This window comes from Mobula birostris, chromosome 12 (genome assembly GCF_030028105.1).
Source record: "Mobula birostris isolate sMobBir1 chromosome 12, sMobBir1.hap1, whole genome shotgun sequence".
NCBI lineage: Eukaryota > Metazoa > Chordata > Chondrichthyes > Myliobatiformes > Myliobatidae > Mobula > Mobula birostris.
In genome coordinates this window covers 37,860,532-37,882,387 of record NC_092381.1, presented here as the reverse complement: position 1 = coordinate 37,882,387, position 21,856 = coordinate 37,860,532, and the positions used below count along the sequence as shown (strand labels likewise).

Below are 21,856 nucleotides of genomic sequence, written 5' to 3'. Positions count from 1 at the left end.
ATAAGAAGTTACAATATAATACGCTTCAGACATATAGAATGGAAAAAGCAATTATGAGAACTAAGCAAAGGTATTATGAGTTAGGTGAGAGAGCCCCTAAAATTCTTGCCTGGCAGTTGAAAACAGAATAAGCTTCCAAAACAATAAATGCAATTAGAACAAGGGCAAATAAAATATCTTATAAACCTCTTGAAATAAATGAAACCTTTAAAAGTTTCTATTCTGAATTATATCAATCAGAATCACAAAATGATGTTAATGAGATAGAAAGGTTTTTATCACAAGTATCTCTTCCAAAATTGAATTTGGAAGAACAGAAAGGATTAGATATGCCTTTTACATTAAAAGAAGTTGAAGAAGCTTTAGGAACACTCCAAAGTAATAAATCTCCAGGAGAAGATGGTTTTCCACCTGAATTTTATAAAAAATTTAAAGATTTATTATTTCCTTTCTTTATGGAACTAATACGTCAAGCAGAAAAAACACAAACTCCCAGAATCTTTTTCAACAGCGATTGTAATAGTATTGCCAAAAAAAGACAGAGACCCTATGAAACCAACATCATATAGGCCTATTTCTCTATTGAATACAGATTATAAAATAATAGCAAAAATTTTATCAAATAGATTATCTAAATATTTACCAAAATTAATACATATGGATCAAACAGGATTTATTAAAAATAGACAATTGGCAGATAATGTAACCCGGCTACTCAGTATAATTCATTTGGCACAAAAAAGGGACGAGAAGAGTATAGTAGTAGCCTTGGATGCAGAAAAAGCATTTGATAGATTAGAATGGGATTTTTTATTTAAAGTATTAGAAAAATATGGGTTAGGAACATCTTTTATAAATTGGATTAAAACTTTAAATTCTAACCCTAAGGCTAAAGTAGTGACAAACTCTCAAATTTCAACACCATTCCAGTTAAAAAGGTCAACTAGACAAGGTGGTCCATTATCACCTGCTTTATTTGTACTGGCGATAGAACCATTAGCAGAACTAATCAGAATTGATCCAGATATTATGGGTTTTAGAGTTAATCAAGAGGAATATAAAATTAATCTTTTTGCCGATGATGTTTTGATTTACTTAACAAACCCACAACATTCGTTACATAAATTATCTTCTAGATTGGATGAATATGGGAAGGTATCAGGTTACAAAATAAATTGGGATAAAAGTGAAATTTTACCTCTTACTAAAGGAGACTATAGTCAATGTCGATTAGTAACCCAATTTAGATGACCGGTAAATGGTATAAAGTATTTAGGTATAAGACTTGATAATGATGTAAAGAATTTATATAAGTTTAATTATTTACCACTATTGAAAAAAATTGAAGAAAATTTTGACAAATGGATGATACTACCAATAACATTAGTAGGTAGAGTCAATGTTGTAAAAATGAATATATTTCCTAGATTACAGTATTTGTTTCAAACATTACCAATACAATTGCCACAGAAATTTTTTCAAGAATTAAATAAATGTGTGAGAACATTTCTTTGGAAAGGTAAAATGTCAAGAATATCATTGGAAAAATTGACATGTAAATTTGGGTTAGGAGGGTTACAACTTCCAAACTTTAAAAATTATTATAAAGCAAATCAACTTAGATTTATTGCATCTTTCTTCGATGATCGAAAGCCAGCATGGATTAAAATAGAATTAGACAAGATAGGAGAAAATAGAGCTGAAGATTTTATATATAAATGGGAATCTAAATGGATACGGGAAAAGAAAGAATCTCCTATATTAACACATTTGATTGATCTATGGAATAAGATAAATGTTGATAATGAAACACAGAAATCTCTATTAGCAAGGAGACCTTTGTTCCAAAACAGACTTATTCCTTTTACAATGGACAATCAACTTTTATATAATTGGTACCAAAAAGGGATTAAATTTATAGGAGATTGTTATGAACGAGGTATATTGATGTCATTTGAACAACTAAAGGATAAATATAAAATATCAAATAATACTTTCGTTTGTTACCTTCAATTAAGGGCTTACTTAAAAGGTAAGCTGGGTCAAACAATGTTTTTGCCAAAACCTAATGAAATTTAAACTTTAATTCAAAAAGGGAACATTAAAAAATTTATTTCTTGTATGTATAATTTGATTCAAGATCAGACAATTGAACAAGAAATCCATAAGTCAAAGCAAAAATGGGAAACAGATCTGAATATTAATTTTGATGAAACAAATTGGTCAAGACTCTGTCTTGACAGTATGACAAATACGATAAATGTTCGACTTAGATTAGTACAATATAATTTTTTACACCAATTATATATTACACCACAAAAAATAAATAGATTAAATTCAAATCTATCCGATAAATGCTTTCGGTGTAATCAAGAAATTGGTACTTTTTTACATTCTACTTGGTCTTGTTTTAAAATTCAACCCTTTTGGATAAATTTAAGAGTCTTATTGGAACAAATTACTGGAACTCAACTTCCACATAACCCTGTATTATTTCTATTAGGCCGAAACTTAAATTGAATAAATATCAGAAAGAATTTATAAAAATTGCATTGGCAGTAGCTAAAAAGACTATAGCAGTTACTTGGAAATCTGATTCGTGTTTAAGTATGGATCGTTGGAATAATGAAATGGCTAGTTCTATTCCACTCGGAAAAAATTACTTATAATTTAAGAGATAAATATGTAACATTTTTGAATATTTGGCGCCCTTATTTACAAAAGATAGGATGGCATATTTAAGTGCTCCAATAAAGATCTTGGTCCCTTGGGGAAAGTAACAAATAAGTATACCAAATTTATTTTGAATTCCATGGAGCATGTGGAAACCTTCCAATACCCAGGCGGTTCTTCTTTTTTTTTTCTCTTCTTTCTTTTTAGGTAGGACTATATATGGGGGGGGGGGAGAAAGGGTTAAGGGGAGGGGAGAGGGTAGATTTTATCTTTTCATGTATTTTTGAAAACTCAATAAAAATTAGATTATAAAAAAAAGATAGATATGCAATATGAAAGGTTCTGTGTGAGATAATGGAGTCAATGAAATGCAGCACAGAAAATGGCATTTTGGCCCAATGAGCCTGTGGCAATCATTACTACCCATTTACACTAATCCCTCATTGATTTCATGTTTATTTTCCCCATATTCTCATCAATTCCTCCAATTCTACCACTCAGCCTACATACTAGGGGCCTCTTACAGTGGCTACATAACCTGCATGCCTTTGAAATGTGGGTCTTGTAGCAGAGAAAGCTGTTTGGCTGTCATCTTTGTTTCATCTTTTTAAACGATTAGAATAGTGAGCGAAATCAGTAATTCTTTACATATAACTAGACTTTGATCTTATTATGTAGAATATGTAACTAATAGTCTTTAATCTATGTTCTTTGTCTTTTTCAGCCTTCTTCATCGGCTTGTTGAACTCCTTTGTACACATTGTGATGTACCTGTACTATGGAATTGCTGCTATGGGGCCACACATGCGCAAGTACCTGTGGTGGAAGCGCTATCTCACAATGCTTCAGCTGGTATGTTGGTAACTTAGTCATTCATTATGTAGATTTCAAAATGGTGGAGGAGCACCTAAAAATTCTGAGTTGGACATAAAAGTGAGATTTAATATACCTGGATATTTGATCCACTCATAATCTTCTCTTTGGGATATACTTGTGCTCTTCTATTGGGGTATCTCAGAAATTCATTGTGTCTTGCATACTCAGCTGCAGGTGTGGCTTTCTGATTTCTGCTGGGCTTGGGTTTGGGTCTTCGCTATAGTACTGATGTTGCTGCCTTCTCTTTCAAGACAGTATTGACAATTAGGGCCAGATCTGCAGTCTATACCTATGCTAAAGGGAAAGATCTCTTTATAAACACATGAAATTCGACAAATGCTGTAGTCTTGAGTAACATACACAGTGCTCAAAGAATTCAGCAAGTCAGGCAGCGTCTGTAGAGGGGAATAAACAGTTAATGTTTTGGGCCAAAACCCTTAATCAGGGCACTTTATAATGTGTTAAGGGTGGAGTTGTATGTGCGTAACTGAAGTTAAGAAAGGTAGATTAAATTGAGATGAAAGGTGAAAATAACATTTTGTGGAGTTCTTTGTGCTCTGGAATCTCAAAGTTGGATTAGTATATTGGATGGACTGTAAGAGAAATATTCGGGGGTAGATGTCCTTGCTGTTCAGCATGCAGTGGAACATTACAACACTTGGTAATGGATGAAACTTGGGAAGAAGAATCAAACTGTTAGTGTTGTATAGCTTTTGCTGAGTTCTCTTTATATCCGCACATGAGAGAAAGGGAGATGCTGGAATGCTTCTAATCACATTAAGCTTCTCTTTACCATTAACAATTACCCAAAATGCCTGTTTTACATCATTACCAAGGAAAAGTAGGTTAATAGTTTAAATTTAATTCTGTATAAATGACATGTTCCATTTTGTTTTTTAGCTCCAGTTTTATGGTATCGCCGTGCACACTGCCTATAATCTCTTCACAGACTGCGATTTCCCAGATGGGTTTAACCTTTTCGTCTTCATCTACATCATCACTATTATTATTTTGTTCACCAACTTTTACTATAAAACCTACATCCAGACAAAGACAAAAATAGGATAAATCCTGCAGACTACCTTATAATTCCCTGAACTATCTGTTTAAAAAAATGCTTCTGGTAATTACAAATGTTTAATTTTTATCAGTGCGGGTGGTGTGGTAGAAAAAATTTTGTATTTTCTTATACATTCTTTATCTTTGCTGAAAATGGTCTTGTTGTTTATTTGCTGCTCCCATCCCTGCAATCAAAGATATTTGTCTATTATCTGGATTTCCATTTTGCAAACTCACAACAACCACCTTATCATTGCTAAGCATGTTATTTTTTAAAACCTATGACTCAGCCAAGTTTTTTTTTTAAGAGAGCTGAATGGAATTGGTGTTGCTGTATTGAGGCTCCCAGTTCCGTGGAATATGCTCTCTGCGTGGTCCATGGTGTCTTTCCTGTACCAGGGACTGTTTTGCAGATGTCTCCGTATAAGCATTTAACTTGCTGCCTCTTTGCAGGTAGTTGCACTGAAAATGGCTCTGGTAATCCTTCTTAAAGCTAAATGAGGCATTTCATTTGGCCAACACTGAATAATTAGAGTTCTGCTACAGCTGCCAGGTGATGTATTGAGTGAATTGCACTTCAACACTTTAATGCAAGTCTATAATTTCTGCTGGTATTCATGTTACTCATGCTAAATTTCATTAGTCTATTCAACTAGTGAGCACCCATCAACAGGAAACATCTTTGCTGTTCCTTCTCCAAATGCATGTGTTATAGATGCAATTATAATGAAGTTTAGATATTGATGAACTGCCTGTGCAACTCCTTTCTTTTTATTCATTTTCTTGTAATGTAGAATTCTCCTCTGATATAGTTTGGGGAAGCAAATAACAGCACAAAAGCAGGTTAATGCTGCAACAAGTGATTTTATTATTTATATTATGGCTAAACCTTTCACAATTATTTGTGGCCAAGTTAAAAGACCATCAGAAGCTGTGTGGCTGACCACTGCAACTGAAGATTTTGCCATTTGAATGGTTTTCTAATACAGAGCAAATGTGCCTTTTCAATGCATAAGAATTTTTATAATTTCACCAAAAAGAAACTGCCACAATCAAAAGTGGATCTATTTTCCTATTTCTCTGTACCTTGCTAGAAAGGAATTTTTTGTATGAGAGAAAGTGGTGTTTTAGGAAAATATGGCTGTTTTTAATGATCATTTATTATAATTTTCAAGTAAGCTAACATAGATGGTCAGTACATAATACATGAATATTGAATATGATGAATTCTAATTTATGTGGGGATAAGCTTTCAGCCTGTATTGGGCTAAAGCACACATGCCTTTTGCACTGAGTTGCTTTTGTAACAATACTTTCAAAAGTTATCTTATTGCATACGTTTTTGAGAAGGAATAACCCTGAAACGATTTTTTGCTTTTGAATTTCAGTCGTGGATGAATATTAAAGTACCTACAGACTTTTAAGTACAGTGCTGCTACTTGGTTGAAGATCCTGTAGAAAATTACTTTTGGTTTTCTTGACTGAGATTGGCATTTGTGGTCCAGTAATATTCCATTCTTAATAGTGTTATTAAGCAAAAAAGAAGTGATTTGCTGCCCACATGTGCAGGTGACCGTGGAACCTTTTGTGCTCTGTGGTAAAGATGATGCTGTGAAAATTCATTCTACAGCTGATGAGCTATCCCATAAAACTGTGTGAAACTTATTTCCAGTTGAATTCCTGCTCCTAAAGTAAAAATGTGTTCTATCTCTTTGTGATTCATCTCCACTGAACATTGTGTTCTTAACTTTGAAAGTGTCAATAATGGAATAGTTTGCCTCGGGCCCTTGAGTATATACAAGATCAGAGCAAGAATGGAAGTTTTGTGCAAACAACCTCTTGCTTATCTGACTGCACCTTTAGCTTTGCGATTATTGGTGTGCTTTCTAACTGGTTAAGTATTATCCCTAAATTTATTATTTTTCGCTCCCTTTGACAATATTTTCAGCTTTGTTGTTTTTCTTGGCTCCAAGTCAAGCCTCAAATTCTGCTCTCACTAAGATCCCAGTTTTTGTTTTCTGTTATTAGGCTGGGATCTTTTCTTACTACTGTCCATTGCTTTATCAGCACCTGGCTTCTGCTTTTCAGAGTGCTTAAATGGCTTGATATCTTTGCTGTTGTGCCTTGTTCTGCATATCCAGAGTTCTGTTGCCGCTTTAGCAATTCTCTGCAAGTCATGGACCTTTGAAATTGGTAGAAGAATTAGACTGGAGGGTTTTTTTTTTCTGTCCTGCCTAAAATGGTGAAAGTGGGAGAAAACGTCACTTCATTTAGGAAGTACTTTGCCCTTGAAGAGCCATGAATTACAGGACTGGAAGGGGGAAATATGTAGGGTGTTTTTTTTGACTGACGCGAACATAATAAAATAAGTACTGTAAGATCAGACAAAAGGATAGAATCCCACTTTCTGCTTTCTCACCTGGCCATATCAATTTATTTTGCTATTTACTTACACCAATTGAAGTTGAAAACTATGTCTTCAGTGCTTTCATTATCTTCTAATTCCTGCATTGTGTTTACCTGTCCTCAGGAGGAAATCAATGTAAGTAACAAGTAAGAATGAAGTTGAGATGGACTCGGTCACTTGTCTTTTCCCAATTGTTAAATGCCTCCTAAAGAAATTCAGTTGACAATCATATGCAAGTAGGGTGAAATGTGAGAAGACAGTTGATAGTTATTTCTCCCAAAAGAAAGGAAATATCAAAAATTCATTGAAGCAGTCTTAAGTTTTCCTTAAATAGGCCTCTCCTCACCTTTGTCTGAATGTGTGTTAATGTACAGCAAAGATTGAAGAGCTTGCATGTGTTGTGAGGCTGCATCTTAACTTGAGGACTGTTAGAGTATGAGTGTGTTTCAAGGAGATATTTAGGCTTCTAGATTCAAAGCTAAATTTTGTGACCTCATTGTTTAGTTTGTTTTTTGCCATACAATGTGCTAATGAAGGATTTTCCACAAGCCCTGAAATTGTTCTGCAGCAGTTTTAAGCATAATACTTTTAATTATTGTACTGTCTTAGTAATATAAGCAAGCATTTGCAAGTTTATTTCATGGAATTTAAAGTAATTGGTAAAAAAGAGATTAGGAAAATATTTTTCATTCTGAGAGTGGTAGTGATCTTGAACTAATTTCCTGAAAGCGTGGTAGGGGTATAAACCTGGCTTACATACAAAGGTCACTGGAGCACCTATTTGGTCCACTGCAATACGTTACATGGCTCTTCAAGTGGTAAAAGATGAGATTAAATTGAGGAGCTCATTTTTCCAACAGGCAGAGATCTCATTCTGTGCTGTAATGTTTTTTTTTTGATTTTGTGTTCATTTTACTGGACCTTACTTTCAGAAATCTCTGTTAGTAGGAATAAGCTGAAAAAGCACAAAATCCTACAACATACTGTGGGTACCAAGTTCAAAGATGAAGACTACTATTACAATGAAGGAGCTAATAACTTTATAGTTTTTAAACAGATTTTTGTTAAAAATATGGAGAGAGCAGTATGCCTGCCAAAAATTTTAAACCTATCTTGTAAAGTTGACTAACCTTGTCACCATTTGCAATATTTTTTGATCTTTTTAAAAGTCTAGCGATTCAATTTTATATCGATACGCTGGGTAGAAAATGTTTTGTAAGTTAACTCTCTAAAGTGCTTTTATCTAGCAGATATGTAGTGGAAAATAAGTGTCCTATCTTTTGTTGCACATTTAGTGATGCACTTAAAGCCCTGATGCACAGTGGGATGCCTTCTGAATGAATTAGGGCCTTATAATCCCAAAAAATGAGCCTGGTCACGTTTATCAGCACTGTAATGCCTTTATAATTAACCAGATTTCTGGTTGAATTGTCATTTGGTTTTCCTCTTTACTGCAATCTGCCTTTTCCCCCCATCTCTCTCCCCCAAAAAAACACAAGCAGAATAATCCGTCCTCCTGCACTGCACAGTCTTGAGAGCTGACTTGCTACTGCTGATGCTCCTGAGGCATCATGCTGCTTAATAGATTATTATGTCTGTGCACCACCTTACTGCATTTTTAAGGTCATCCCTGATGAAGGGCGTTTTAGATATTTGGCCTTGTGCAAGCTGACAAGCATGCATTATCACTTGAACCAAACATACCATTCACCACTTGTGCTACTTAGAAATGGTATGCATTAAAGTTATTTTTGTTTACTGTAAGGGTTTCTGAAAGTCTGACGGAGAGGCAGAAGTACTTTTGAGCTCTGCTAGAATATGGAGCAAGGCCGGGAGTTCCAGCTGAAATAACTAAGCTGTCGTTCTGGGGGGTACAATATTCATTATGTTAGTCTTGCTGTGTTGTGCACCATGTGATAGATCATGCATAGATCTGTAACGGGTCAAGAATTTGACATGCAACAATAGATAAGTAATGCCTGGAATTTGGAATATTTGAGCAGCATTGAACTTTTTGTACCCAAGAACAACATATTGTATCATTGTTACAAATCCTCTGGAGTAATTTGATGGAAAGGGTAAAAATACAGAAACCACAGTTAATTTTAATAACTTATCAAAATGGAACAGTATTTTAAGATTTGTCAGTGTTACAAGTGTTTTCCAAAAACTTGCGTTGATTATTGCACTTGAAGAAATTAGACCATAAAACATAGGAGCAGAATTAGGCTACCCGGCCCACTGGGTCTGCTCCACCATTCCATCAAGGCTGATTTATTTCGCCTCTCAACCCCGTTTTCCTGCTATCTCCCTGTGACCTTTGTCCCGTCTAACCAAAAGCCTCTCAGCCTCCACTTTAAATATACTCAGTCGTCTGTGGCAATGAATTCCACCATTTCACCATCCTTAAATAAACAAAGTAGATAGTTTTCAAAATATCGATCATGTTAATGCTGTATGACCAGTAGCAAATGCGTAAAGGTGTCAGTGACTTAAGATTAATCAAAGAAATTAATTTTTGATTTTTTCCCCCCAAGTTTGCCTTCATGTGGTTTCAAGTAATATAGACATATCTTTGCTAAAAGTCCGTGGGTTGTCCCATTGTTACTCTGTACTGCCAACACCGCCTCCTCCCAAGGCTTGGTGGTATGAGTGAAAAAAGAATTTAACTAAGAATTATTACTTGTCCCTCTTGTTCTTCTGTTATTTGGATATCCTGAATGCATTCTTATTCTATATGACTTTTAAAATCTGCAGAGACGATTCAGTGAAAGCATAAGTATGGGTTAAATTAAAACTGTCTTTTATGTATGGCATACTGCTCACTAATATTTTGCAGCCATTTTGTTCAGTGACTTGTTTCCAAGATTTTCAGTAAAAGCTAACAATTCAATCATTTTTAGTTCTGTGATGCTTGTAGATTTGGTATGATGCCTTTTTATCCGCTGTGCTCAGTTAATAAAGCTCTAATTCACAAAGATGTGGGTTCAAATTCCATTCCACAAACTCGTACACAAAAATGTAAACTGGCAGTCAAGCTGAGGAAGTGCTGCCTTATTAGCATTACTATTTTTTTAATCGGAAGCCCTGTAAGCGCTCTCGGCTGGACTGAAAAAATCCGCTGACTCTATTAGTCAATCATTTGTAACTTAATATAACACTTTTTAAAAAATATATTCATTTTTCCATTGCTGTTTGTGGGATGTTGCTGCAAATCATCTGCCCACATCAAACCTGACTACATACAATTCAGAAAGTACTTAAGGTATAAAGTATTGAAGACATTGTGTAGTTGAAATGCAGTGTCTAAATGTGGTTTTATTTTCTAATTCTTTACATCTATCTTGTGTTCCAGCTCTATTACATAAACAATTTCTGCTAAAGATGATAACAGCACGACTCAGTGGTCATCCTGTGTGTGATGTAACAATGGGATACCGCAGTTATTTTACTAACACAATTTACTGCATGAATTATAATTGAGGAAAAAAAACTAAGAACTGGAAATGTGAAATAAAATCATGCTGGAAATTTGTTCTATACAATATGTTCTATTTATTAAATATATTGTTCTATATGCTAAATCATGCAGGTCAGGTTGTATCTGTGGAGAATTTATCATTTTGGTTCTCTCCCCTCCCCCCCTCCCCTCCAAATTCAAGTTCTGTGGACACCAGAGAGACACCCGGTTGGTATGTTGCGTGCCAGGGCCGGGGATGTCTCGGATCAGGTCCACGGCATTCTAAAGGGGAAGGGTGAGCAGCCAGAAGCCTTGGTACATATTGGCACCAATGACGTAGGTTGGAAAAGAAAATGTTAAGTTTCGTAACTTCAAAACATTAAAGTAATTCAAAGACAAACGCGGTGAGTACGAAATACGGGTGTATCTTCGAGTTTACTTTAAGCGAGGCGCACATGTATCACGTGTATGCAATTAACATTTTTACGTATAATTTGTAATTAATTAAATGAACAGAAATACTTAACCAAACAATATGCAAGATTACTTAAATGTTATTGAAATATTAAATACACACCAGCAAGGAGGTCCTGAAGAGATTTTAGAGAGTTCGGTAGCACGCTGAAAAGTAGGACCTCCAGGGTGAAACTCTCCGGACTGCTGCCTGTGCCACTTGCAGTGCGGTGGTTTAGATTGCTGGTTCATTTGGGATCTCTTCTGTGGAAGCTATGACCTCTGCAAAGCTCCGGAACCCCAGGGGGACAAAATATCATTGCGGGCAGGTTTGCTATAGCTGTTCGGGAGGGTTTAAACTAATTTGATGGAGTGGAAATTGGAGTGATGGGGCAGTGGATTTGCAGTCGGTGTGTAGTGAGACTGTTGGCAAAGACAGGATGATAGGGCAAAATTGTCAACTGGATGAGTTGCGATGCAAAAGGGGGGGATAAAATCAAAAGTGATGAATACAGGGGACTGATGGTGTTAACATAAGGTAGATAACTTGTAGTTACAGATTGGTATGTATGACGTGGGCATAAGACAAAGGAGCAGAATTAGGCCATTTGGCCCATTGAGTTTTCTCCATTTCATCATGGCTGAGCCAATTTTCCCCTCAGCCCCAAACTCCTTCCTTCTCCCTGTATCCCTTCACGCCCTGACCAATCAAGAATCTATCAAACTCTGCCTTAAGTATACATAAACACTTGGCCTCCACGTGTAACTGTTCAAGAAAAATCCCACAGATTCACCACTCTCTGGTTAAAGAAATTCCTCCTTGTCTCCGTTCTGAAAGGACGCTCCTCTATTCTGAGACCGTGTGCTCTGGTCTTAGACGCTCCCACCATAGGGAACATCCCCTCCACATCCTCTGTATTGAGGCCTTTCACCATTTGATAGGCTTCAATGAGGTCACCCCTCATTCTTCTGGATTCTAGTGATACATCCCTAGAGCCGTCAGACACTATTGATAAGACATAGCAGAATTAGACCATTTGGCCCATCAAGTTTGCTCCGCCATTCAATCATGGCTGATCCTTTTTTTTTTTACCTTCTCCTCAACCTCAGTTCCTGGCCTTCTCCCCGTAACCTTTGATGCCATGTCCAATCAAGAACCTGTCAATTTCTGCCTTAAATACACCCAATGACCTGGTTTCCACAGCTGCATGTAGCAACAAATTCCAGAAATTCACCACCCTTTGGCTAAAGAAATTTCTCTGCATCTCTGTTTTGAAAGGGCGCCCCTCTCATCCTAGACTCTTCCACTATGGGAAACATCCTTTCCACATCTACTCTGTCTAGGTCTTTCAACATTTGAAAGGTTTCAATGAGACCCCCCCCCCCACCCTTCTGAATTCCAGTGAGTACAGACCTAGAGCCATCAAATGTTTCTTGTATGATAACCCTTCCATTCCTGGAATCATCCTCGTAAACCTCTGGACCCTCTCCAATGCCAGCACATCTCTTCTAAGATAAGGAGCCCAAAACAGTTCACAATACTCAAGGTGAGGCCTCACCAGTGCCTTATAAAGCCTCAGCATCACATCCTTCCTTTTGTATTCTAGACCTTTGGAAATGAATGTTAACATGGCATTTGCCTTTCTCACCGCCGACTCAACCTTCAAGTTAACCTTTAGGGTGTTCTGCCCAAGGACTCCCAAGTCCCTCTGCAGCTCAGATTCCTGTATTTTCTCCCTGTTCAGAAAATCGTCCACACATTTATTTCTACTACTAAAATGCATGACCATGCATTTTCCAACATTGTATTTCATTTGCCACTTTCTTGCCCATTCTCGCCCATTCTCCTAATCTGTCTAAGTCCTTCTGCATCCTGTTACCTCAACACTACCTGCCCTTCCACCAATCTTTGTATCATCTGTAAACTTGGCAACAAAGCCATCTATTTCATCATCTAAATCATTTATATACAGTGTAAAGAGAAGTGGTCCCAACACCAACCCTTGCGGTACACCACTGGTCACTGGCAGCCATCCAGACAAGGATCCTTTTATTCCAGCTCACTGCCTCCTACCAATCAGCCAATGCTCTAACCATGTTAGTAACTTTCCTGTAATACCATGTGCTCTTAACTTGGTAAGCGGCCTCGTATGTCACCTTGTCAAATGCCTTCTGAAAGTCCAACTGTACGACATCCAATTCATCCTCTTTATCTATCCTACATGTAATCTCCTCAAAAGAATTCCAACAGGTTCATCAGGTAGGATTTTCCCTGAACGAAACAATGCTGACTTTGTACTTTCTTGTCCTGTGTCACCAAGTACTCCATCACCTCATCCTTAAGAATTCACTCTAACATCTTCCCAACCACTGAGGTCAGGCTAACTGGTCTATAATATCCTTTCTGCTGCCTTCTTCCTTTCTTAAAGAGTGGAACAGCATTTGCAATTTTCCAATCCTCTGGCACCGTGCCAGTCCAAAGAATTTTGAAAGACAAAGTATGACAAGCTATTCAATCCTGGAATCATTTTTGTGAACCTCTGAACCCTCTCCATTTTCCGCACTTTCTTTCTATGATAAAGGACCCAAACCTGCTCACAATACTCCCAGTGAGGCCTCACCGGTGCTTTATAAAGTTTCAGCATTGCATCCTTGCTTTTGTATTCTAGTCCTCTTGAAATGAATGCTAATATGGCATTTGCCTTCCTTACCAGAGACTCAACCTGCAAATTAACCTTTAGGGAATCCTGCACAAGGACTCCCAAGTAATGTTTTTTGTATTTTCTATTTAGAAAATAGTCAACCCTTTCATATTTTTCTACCAAAGTGCATGACCATACACTTCCTGACACTGTATTCCACCTGCCATTTCCTTGCCCATTCTCCTAATCGGTTTAAGTCCTGGAGCTTCACTCTACTTCCTCAAAACTACCTGCCCCTCCATCTATCTTCATATCATCTGCAAACTTTACAACAAAGCCATCAATTCCATCATTCAAATTACTTACATATATAAGGTAAGAAGAACTGGCCCCAACACAGACATCTGTGGAACACCACTAATCACTGGCAACCAATCAGATGAGGCACCCTTTATTCCCCCTCTTTCCCTCATGCCAATCAGCCACTGCTTTATCCATGCTAGAATCTTTACTGTAATACCATGGGCTCGTAGCTTGTAAAGCAACATCATGTGTGGCACCTTGTCAAAGGCCTTCTGAAAATCCAAGTATACAACATCAAACTGATTCTCCTTTGTCTATCCTGCTTGTTATTTCTTAAAAGAATCCCAGAGATTTGTCAGGCAAAATTTTCCATTGAGGAAACCATGCTGACGATAACCTATTTTATATGTGCCTCCAAGTACCCTGAGACCTCATCTTTGAAAATCGACTCCAACATCTTCCCAATCACTGAGGTCAGACTAACTGGTTTATAGCTTCCTTTCTTCTGCCTCTCTCACTTGGAGTGGAGTGACATTTACAATTTTCCAGTCTTCCAGAACCATTCCAGAATCCAATGAATCTTGAAAAATCTTTACTAATGTCCGTGATCTCTTCAGTCACCTCTGTCTGAACTCTGGGGTCTACATCATCTGGTCCAGGTGACTTATCTACCTTCGGACATTTGCTTCCCAAGAACCTTCTATCTAGTTATGATAACTTCACATACTTCATGACCCCTGACACCTGGAACTTCTACAGTGAAGACTGATGCAAACTACTTATTCAGTTTGCCCATAATTTCCTTGCCCCTATTACTACCGATCCAGCATTATTTCCCGGTGGTCCAATATCCACCCTTGCCTCTCTTTTACTTTTTATGTACCTGAAGAAACTTGAATTGTGGCTGAAAGAAGGTTATAGCTGGGAGGTTGACATCCAAGGACATGCGTTGTATTGAAAGGTCAGGCATGAAGGCAAAGGGGTTGGGGTGGCTCTTTTGGTTTAAAAAAAAATGAAATCGAATCCTTAGACATGACAGAGGATCAGAAGATGTAGAATTGATGAGGGTAGAGCTAAGGCACAACAAGGGTAAAAAGTCCCTGATAGAAATTATATACTGTACAGACTTCCAAACTGTTGCAAAGATGTGGACTACAAATTAAAACAGGAGATTGACAATGCATATCAAAAGGGCAATGATGTGATAGTCATAGTGTATTTCAATATGCAGGGACATTGGGAAAATCAGGTTGGTTCTGGATTCCAAGAGGGGGAAAATTTAGATGATACCTACAAGATAGCTTTTTTGAGCAGCTTATCGTTGAGCCCACTATTCTGGATTGAGTATTATGCAATGAATTGAAAAGAACTCTTGGGAGGCAGTGACCATAATATGATAGAACTTAGCCTGCAATTTGAGAGGATAAAGCTAAAAGTTAGATGTATCAGTAATACAGTGAAGTAAAGGGAATTACAGAGACATGAGAGAGGAGTTAGCCAAAGTTGATTGGAAGGAAACACTAGCAGGGATAATGGCAGAACAGCAGTGGCTGGAGTTTCTGTGAGTAAATGGGAAGGCACAAGATAGATATATCCCAAAAGAGAAGGAATATTCTAAAGGCAAGGTGACACAACCGTGGGTAACAAAAGAAATCAAAGCTAACTTAAAAACAGAGAGGATGAAATCAAAATTGATCAGCCATGATGAAATGGATGGATTCAATGGGCCAAATGGCCTAATTCTGTTTCTATATCTTCATTGTCATTCAACTGTATACATGTATACCATAAGACATAGGAGCAGAATTAGGCCACTTGGCCCATCGAGTCTGCTCCACCCATCAATCATGGCTGATCCTTTATTTCTCCTGCTCAACCCCATTTCCTGGCCTTCTCCCCATAACCTTTGATGCTATATCCAATCAAGAAACTATCAATCTCTGTCTTAAATACACCCAACAACCTGGCCTCCACAGCTGCATGTGACAACAAATTCTACAAGTTCACCAACCTTTTGCTAAAGAAATTTCTCCGCATCTCTGTTTTGAATGGATGCCCCTCTATTATGAGCTTGTGCCCTCTTGTCCTAGACTCTCCCACCATGGGGAAACACCCTTTGCTCATCTGCTCTGTCCAGGCCTTTCAACATTTGAAAGGTTTCGAGGAGATCCCTCTATCCTTCTGAATTCCAGCGAGCACAGACCCAAAGACTCAAACATTCCTTGTATGATATCACTTTCATTCCTGGAATCATCCTTGTGAACCTCCTCTGGACCCTCTCCAATGCCAGCATATCTTTTCTAAGATGAGGAGCCCAAAACTGTTCACAGTACTCAAGGTGAGGCCTCACCAGTGCCTTATAAAGCCTCAGCATCACATCCCTGCTCTTGTGTTCTAGACCATTTGAAATGAATTCTAACATTGTATTTGCATTCCTCACCACCGACTCAACCTACAAGTTAACCTTTAGGGTGTTTTGCACAAGGGCTCCCAATGCCTCTGCATCTCAGATGTTTGGATTTGCTCCCTGTTTAGAAAATAGTCTGCACATTTATTTCTACTACCAAAGTGCATGACCATGCATTTTCCAACATTGTATTTTCATTTGCCACTTTCTTGCCCATTCTCCTAATCTTGTCTAAGTCCCTCTGTGTCCTACCTGTTTCTTCAACACTATCTGCCCCTCCACTAATCTTCGTATCATCTGTAAACTTGGCAACAAAGCTATCTATTTCATCACCTAAATCATTTATATTCGGCATTAAAAGGAGTGGTCCCAACACCGAACCCTGTGGAACACCATTAGTCACTGGCAGCCAACCAGACAAGGATCATTTTATTCCCACTCGCTGCCTTCTTCCAATCAGCCAATGCTCTAACCATGTTAGTAACTTTCCTGTAATACCATGGGCTCTTAACTTGGTAAGCAGCCTCGTGTGTCACCTCGTCAAAGGCCTTCTGAAAGTCCAAATGTACAACATCCACTGCATCCCCTTTATCTATCCTACTTGTAATTCCAAAACGGAGTTCATCAGGCAGATTTTCCCTTAAGGAAACCATGTTGATTTTGTCCTGTGTCAGCAAGTACTCCATAACCTTGTCCTTAACAATTGACTCTAATATCTTCCCAACCACTGAGGGCAGGCTAACTGGTTTATAATTTCCTTTCTGCTGCCTTCCTCCTTTCTTAAAGAGTGATATTTGCAATTTTCCAATCCTATCGCACCATACCAGAGTCCAATGATTTTTGAAAGATCATTTCTAATGCTGCCACAATCTCTAACGCTACCTCTTTCAGAACCCCAGGGTACAGTTCCTCTGGTCCTGATGACTTATCTACCTTTAGATCTTACAGCTTTTTGAGCACCACCTTCTTTGTAATAGTAACTGCACCCACTTCTCTTCCTTCACACACTGCAACATTTGGCACATTGCTAGTGTCTTCCACAGTATACTGCCAAACAAAACAATGTTCCTCCAGACCAGGGTGCACAACACAGTATATGTAACTCACACACATAACAAATAATATAATATTTCCACAAATTAATGAGTAATGAGGTGCATTTACAACGCAAATATATTAGGACACCACTTGAACTTCATAAGTCATAGAAAAGTACAGTACAGAAGCAGGCCCTTCTGCCCATCTAGTCTGGGCTGAGCCATTGAACTCCCCCCCCCCCCACCTGTGCCATAGGAGATCATAGCCCTTTTATCTCCACCATACATGTACCTATCCAAACTTCTAAACATTGAAATTGAACTTGCATACGCTACTCTACTGACAGTTTATTCACACTCTGATGACCCTCCGAGTGAAGAGATTTCCCTTCATGTTCCCCTTAAACTTTTCACCTTCCACACCTAACTCATGACCTCTGACCTCTAGTTGTAGTCCCACCCAACCTCAGTAGAAAAAGCCTGCTTGCACTTACCCTATCTATGCCCTCATAATTTTATATACTTCTTTCAAATCCCCTCAGTCTTCTACATTCCAAGGAATAAAGTCCTAACCGATTCAGTCTTTCCATTTATAACTCAGGTCATCTAGACCGGGCAACATCATTGTAAGTTTTCTCTGTACTCTTTCAACTTTATTTACATCTTTCATGTAGGTAGTTGACCAAAACTGCACACGATATTCCAAATTAGGCCTCACCAACATCTATGCAACTTCAACAAGGAGTCAAGGAGATTGTTGCTTGGATGGGTCCTGCATACGCAGTGCTCTTGATAAAAAAAAAATCTCTGATGGGTGGTAGAGAAACCCCAATGATCTTGGAGTAACAATTATTTTGTACTTTACCCTTCTGTATTGGAAATTACATTAAACCATCTTGTATCTTGAAAAACAACCGGCCTCTCAAGCCAATGACCTTTCATCAGCTTTGAAAAAGAATAGAAAATGAATATTTTAAGTAGGATGGACAAGTGGAGGGAATACAGGGAAGTGATGTAAGAGATTGGTGACAAAGGTTGTCCAAGTACAGTTACTTTTGAGGCCAGCTACTAGAATGCATTTGAACAGGCAAATGCGGATCATGGTGCTTGGTTGAATTGTGAACTAAAAGAAACTTGGGAATACTCAAGAGATCGGGCAGCATTTACTGAGTTAGTGTTACAGATGGCTGGCTTGTGTCAAATGGTCACTTCTAACACAAGCAGACAAAGCTATTTACTTAAAAATGTTGAAACAAATATTGGGGAGTAGGAGCAACACACAAAATGCTGGAGGAACTCAGCAGGCCAGGCAGCATCTAGGAGAAGAGTGCAGTCGACGTTCTGGGCCGAAACCCTTAGGCAGAATGAAACATGGGCTGTAGCCTTTTCCTAGATACTGCCTGGCCTGCTGAGTTCCTCCAGTATTTTGTGTGGGTTGCTGTGATTTCCAGCATCTGCAGATTTTCTCTTGTTTGTATTGAGGAGGAGGTATTACTAAAAGCAAAAAAAAGCCTTGAGGACAGGATTAATTTGCATTGAAGGGGCAGGTGAGTCAGTGAGGGCAGTACAGTTGATGCAGTATACATGCATGTCAGAAGGGACTTAGATTGATTCAAAAAAAAAGGTAAGAGTTACCCGAACTCAAAAATACATCATGTTTTAATATTCTTTATAACAAAAGATGATTAAAAACTATTTGAATAGCCATATTTGTGTGCTTCAGTATTTTGAGACTGGCAAATGATTCCACAGAAATACATTTTTTTAAACAACGACAGCACTTTGTAATGAACAAGACATCTCATGTTCAAACACCTTTCCTGCGACAAAGTAATTCACATGAATGGTCTAAAAAACATCTGTGGTCTAAAAACATCTGTAACCCAGACATCCAAAATTAGTGTAGTAGTCCAATCAACATAGCCCTTGCATTTGCCTAATGCATGTGAGTTATGTGTAGTCAGATAAGTTTTCAGATCATATCTTTTGAGTAGTTCCCTTCTGCAGGTCTATAGCCTGTACTCCGTAGACAGTATTGATCAGTTTAAAAAAAAGTTCCCTTTTAATTGCAAAACTTTAACTGCTTATAACCTATGAACAGTTTTTAAGGCAAATTTACCTTTTTCCTGAAAGATTTTCAATGTCTAACAATCAATAACACTGTCCCCTAGCACCTCTCTACCCCACTCCCCAGAGTTAGCTCCCTGTACATCCCAGAGTAGCCAAAGTTTAAGGTGTTCTAATTATGTAAGACAACAAAATGTCCTTTAAGGATCCCTACTCAATTAACCTTGTCCCAGAGTGAGCCAACATCTGCACCCGCTATTGTGTGGATGACACCAAGATAGATAGAATTGTAGGCAGTATAAAGGACTATCAAAGAATACAGTGGGATATAGGTTAGTTGTGGATGTGGGCAGAGAAGTGGCAGATAGGGCTTAAACCAAGCAAATATGATGTATTTTGAAGGTCAAATGAAAGCAGAAACCATACAGTTAATAGTAGACCCTTCAAAGCTTTTTAAGTGCAAAGGAGTATTAGGATATCAAGAATTTGGAACTTGGTGTCCTTTGGAACTTTGGTATTTTTAAGAGTTTTTATACTCTAAGAAGAAAGGTAACAGCAGATGATTCAATAGCTATGATGATATCATTTACTTCAACATATTGGGTCCAACAAGTAGTTTAATTGAATTACTTGTTAACAGTGGGTGTGCACTGTAAGTGACAAGACACCTTGTGTTCAATACCTTTGCTGGAACAAAGTAATTTGCATGTGGGCTAAAGGCTTCTGAAGACCGAACCCAGACATTTAAAATTAGTGTATGGGGGGGGGGGGTTGAATTTCTGTGTACCAAATATACTAATATTGATAGACAGCAAATATACCAATGACCGGGTTTGATGGGCTAAGTAACATAATAAGTCTGGTCTGGAAACTTCCTTAATCTTTACCACAGTGATGCAAAATAACTTAGCTGAAGATGTCTGATGCCTGGTTTAAAATAGGCCAATTAACCACTCCATTATCTTACATTTGGTTGATGCATTTGAGAATGTTTCAGGATCACCTTCTTCTTCAGCCCATTACCCTTACTGGGGCATAGGCCACCGACAGAAGCTCACTGGAGTCCTCTGTCCTGGCCAGTTTTTCACATTTTTGTCTTCTAGGCAAAGATCCTTCCTTTCCCAGGAATGATGTGTTTGGAGCTTCTATGGGTATGTCTGTAGCACTGGGTTTTTATGGGACAGGGTTGCTAGCCCCAGTCCCAAACTACCTCCTTTCACAGGTGGGCTTGGGATTGTCCATGGTGGAGTTTTCATGGTCATGCTAGATTATAAACCCTATCTTTTGAGCAGCCTCAAGCTGGGGTCTAGTAGCCTGAGTTCTGCAGCTATTCACAAAGTTGCTCTTTTAATTTCAAAACTGATTACTGTTTGTGGTTTAATTTTAATTTGAAGACCAGTTCTCCTTTGTATTAATGCCTGGCATTTTCAGACATCCTGAAGGACGTCCTATATTTTAACAAGCACTAATTCTATTGGGACCCTTGTTGTTTGATACCTACATTGATCTGAAATGTAAATGATATGATCGTGAAGATTGCAGATGACATGAAAATTGTGGTGTTGATAGTGAGGGGAATAATTTTTGGTTACAGACATTATTGATCTGTTGATGGGAGAGGACAGTGGCAGGAGAATTTTAACTCTAAAAATACAATGTGATAAATAATATCAGGATATACACAATAAGTAGTTGGGATTTCAACTGTATTGGAAACAAAGGCACCTGAATGTTCATATTAGAGGATGTCTGAAAGCAGCAGCATTGATGGATAAGGAGGCTACTGCAGGACACAGGACATTTAACTTCCTTGGCTGGGGCATTGAGTGTAAGGGCAGGAAAGACATTGCTCAACGTAATGAATTATTGGATGGGCAAAGCATGAATATTGCGTACAGTTCTAGTCACCACACTAAAGAAAGGATGTGAATATACTGGATAGGTTGCACTGGAGAATTGCCAGTATATTGCATGGAATGGTGCTTTTCTGTCATAAGGAGATGCCAGGTAGTCTGGGTTTGTTTTCCTTGGATGAGAGGAGGCTGAGAAGAAATAAAGCATAAAAAGCTAGAAGCATTTTTCAGGTTTGGCAGTACCTGCAAAAAGAGAAATAGTCAAAGGGTCTGGGAGCTGAGTTGGCTCTGTTTCCCCTTCCTTTAAGTGATGTCTGGTCTTCTGGATGTATTTAGCCGTGTCTAGCCATGTCTCTTTTTACTTCAAATGTCCAGAATCTGTACTTTTTATAGATCGGCACTGGAGAACCTGATTGAGATGCACAGAAATTGAAGGGCATAGATTGAATAGATAGCCATAAACTTTACCACAGAGCAAAGGTGTCCAAAACAGAAGGGCGTAGGTTTGAGGTAAAGGAGTCAGAGTGGATCTGAAAAAAGAAATTTCTTCATCAGAGGATGTTTGTAATCTGGTACACACAGATGAAAGGGCTGATGGAGGCAGACATTTCTACAAAAT

General features: G+C 38.1%; 1 protein-coding gene across 5 annotated transcripts in view; it reads left to right on the top strand.

Annotated features, from left to right (window-relative positions):
- LOC140205852 (very long chain fatty acid elongase 4-like) overlaps positions 1-21,856 on the top strand; it is a 147,380-nt gene that overhangs the window by 35,512 nt on the left and 90,012 nt on the right. For 3 of the 5 annotated variants that reach the window (XM_072273640.1, XM_072273638.1, XM_072273639.1), the window contains 2 exons: positions 3,398-3,525; positions 4,450-4,762. In XM_072273640.1, the coding sequence (XP_072129741.1) occupies positions 3,398-3,525; positions 4,450-4,617 (296 nt within the window). In that variant the 3' untranslated portion in view covers positions 4,618-4,762. Of the gene's footprint in view, positions 1-3,397; positions 3,526-4,449; positions 4,763-5,996; positions 10,880-21,856 lie in introns of those variants that run through there. The other 2 variants (XR_011887985.1, XR_011887984.1) reach the window with 2 other exon arrangements.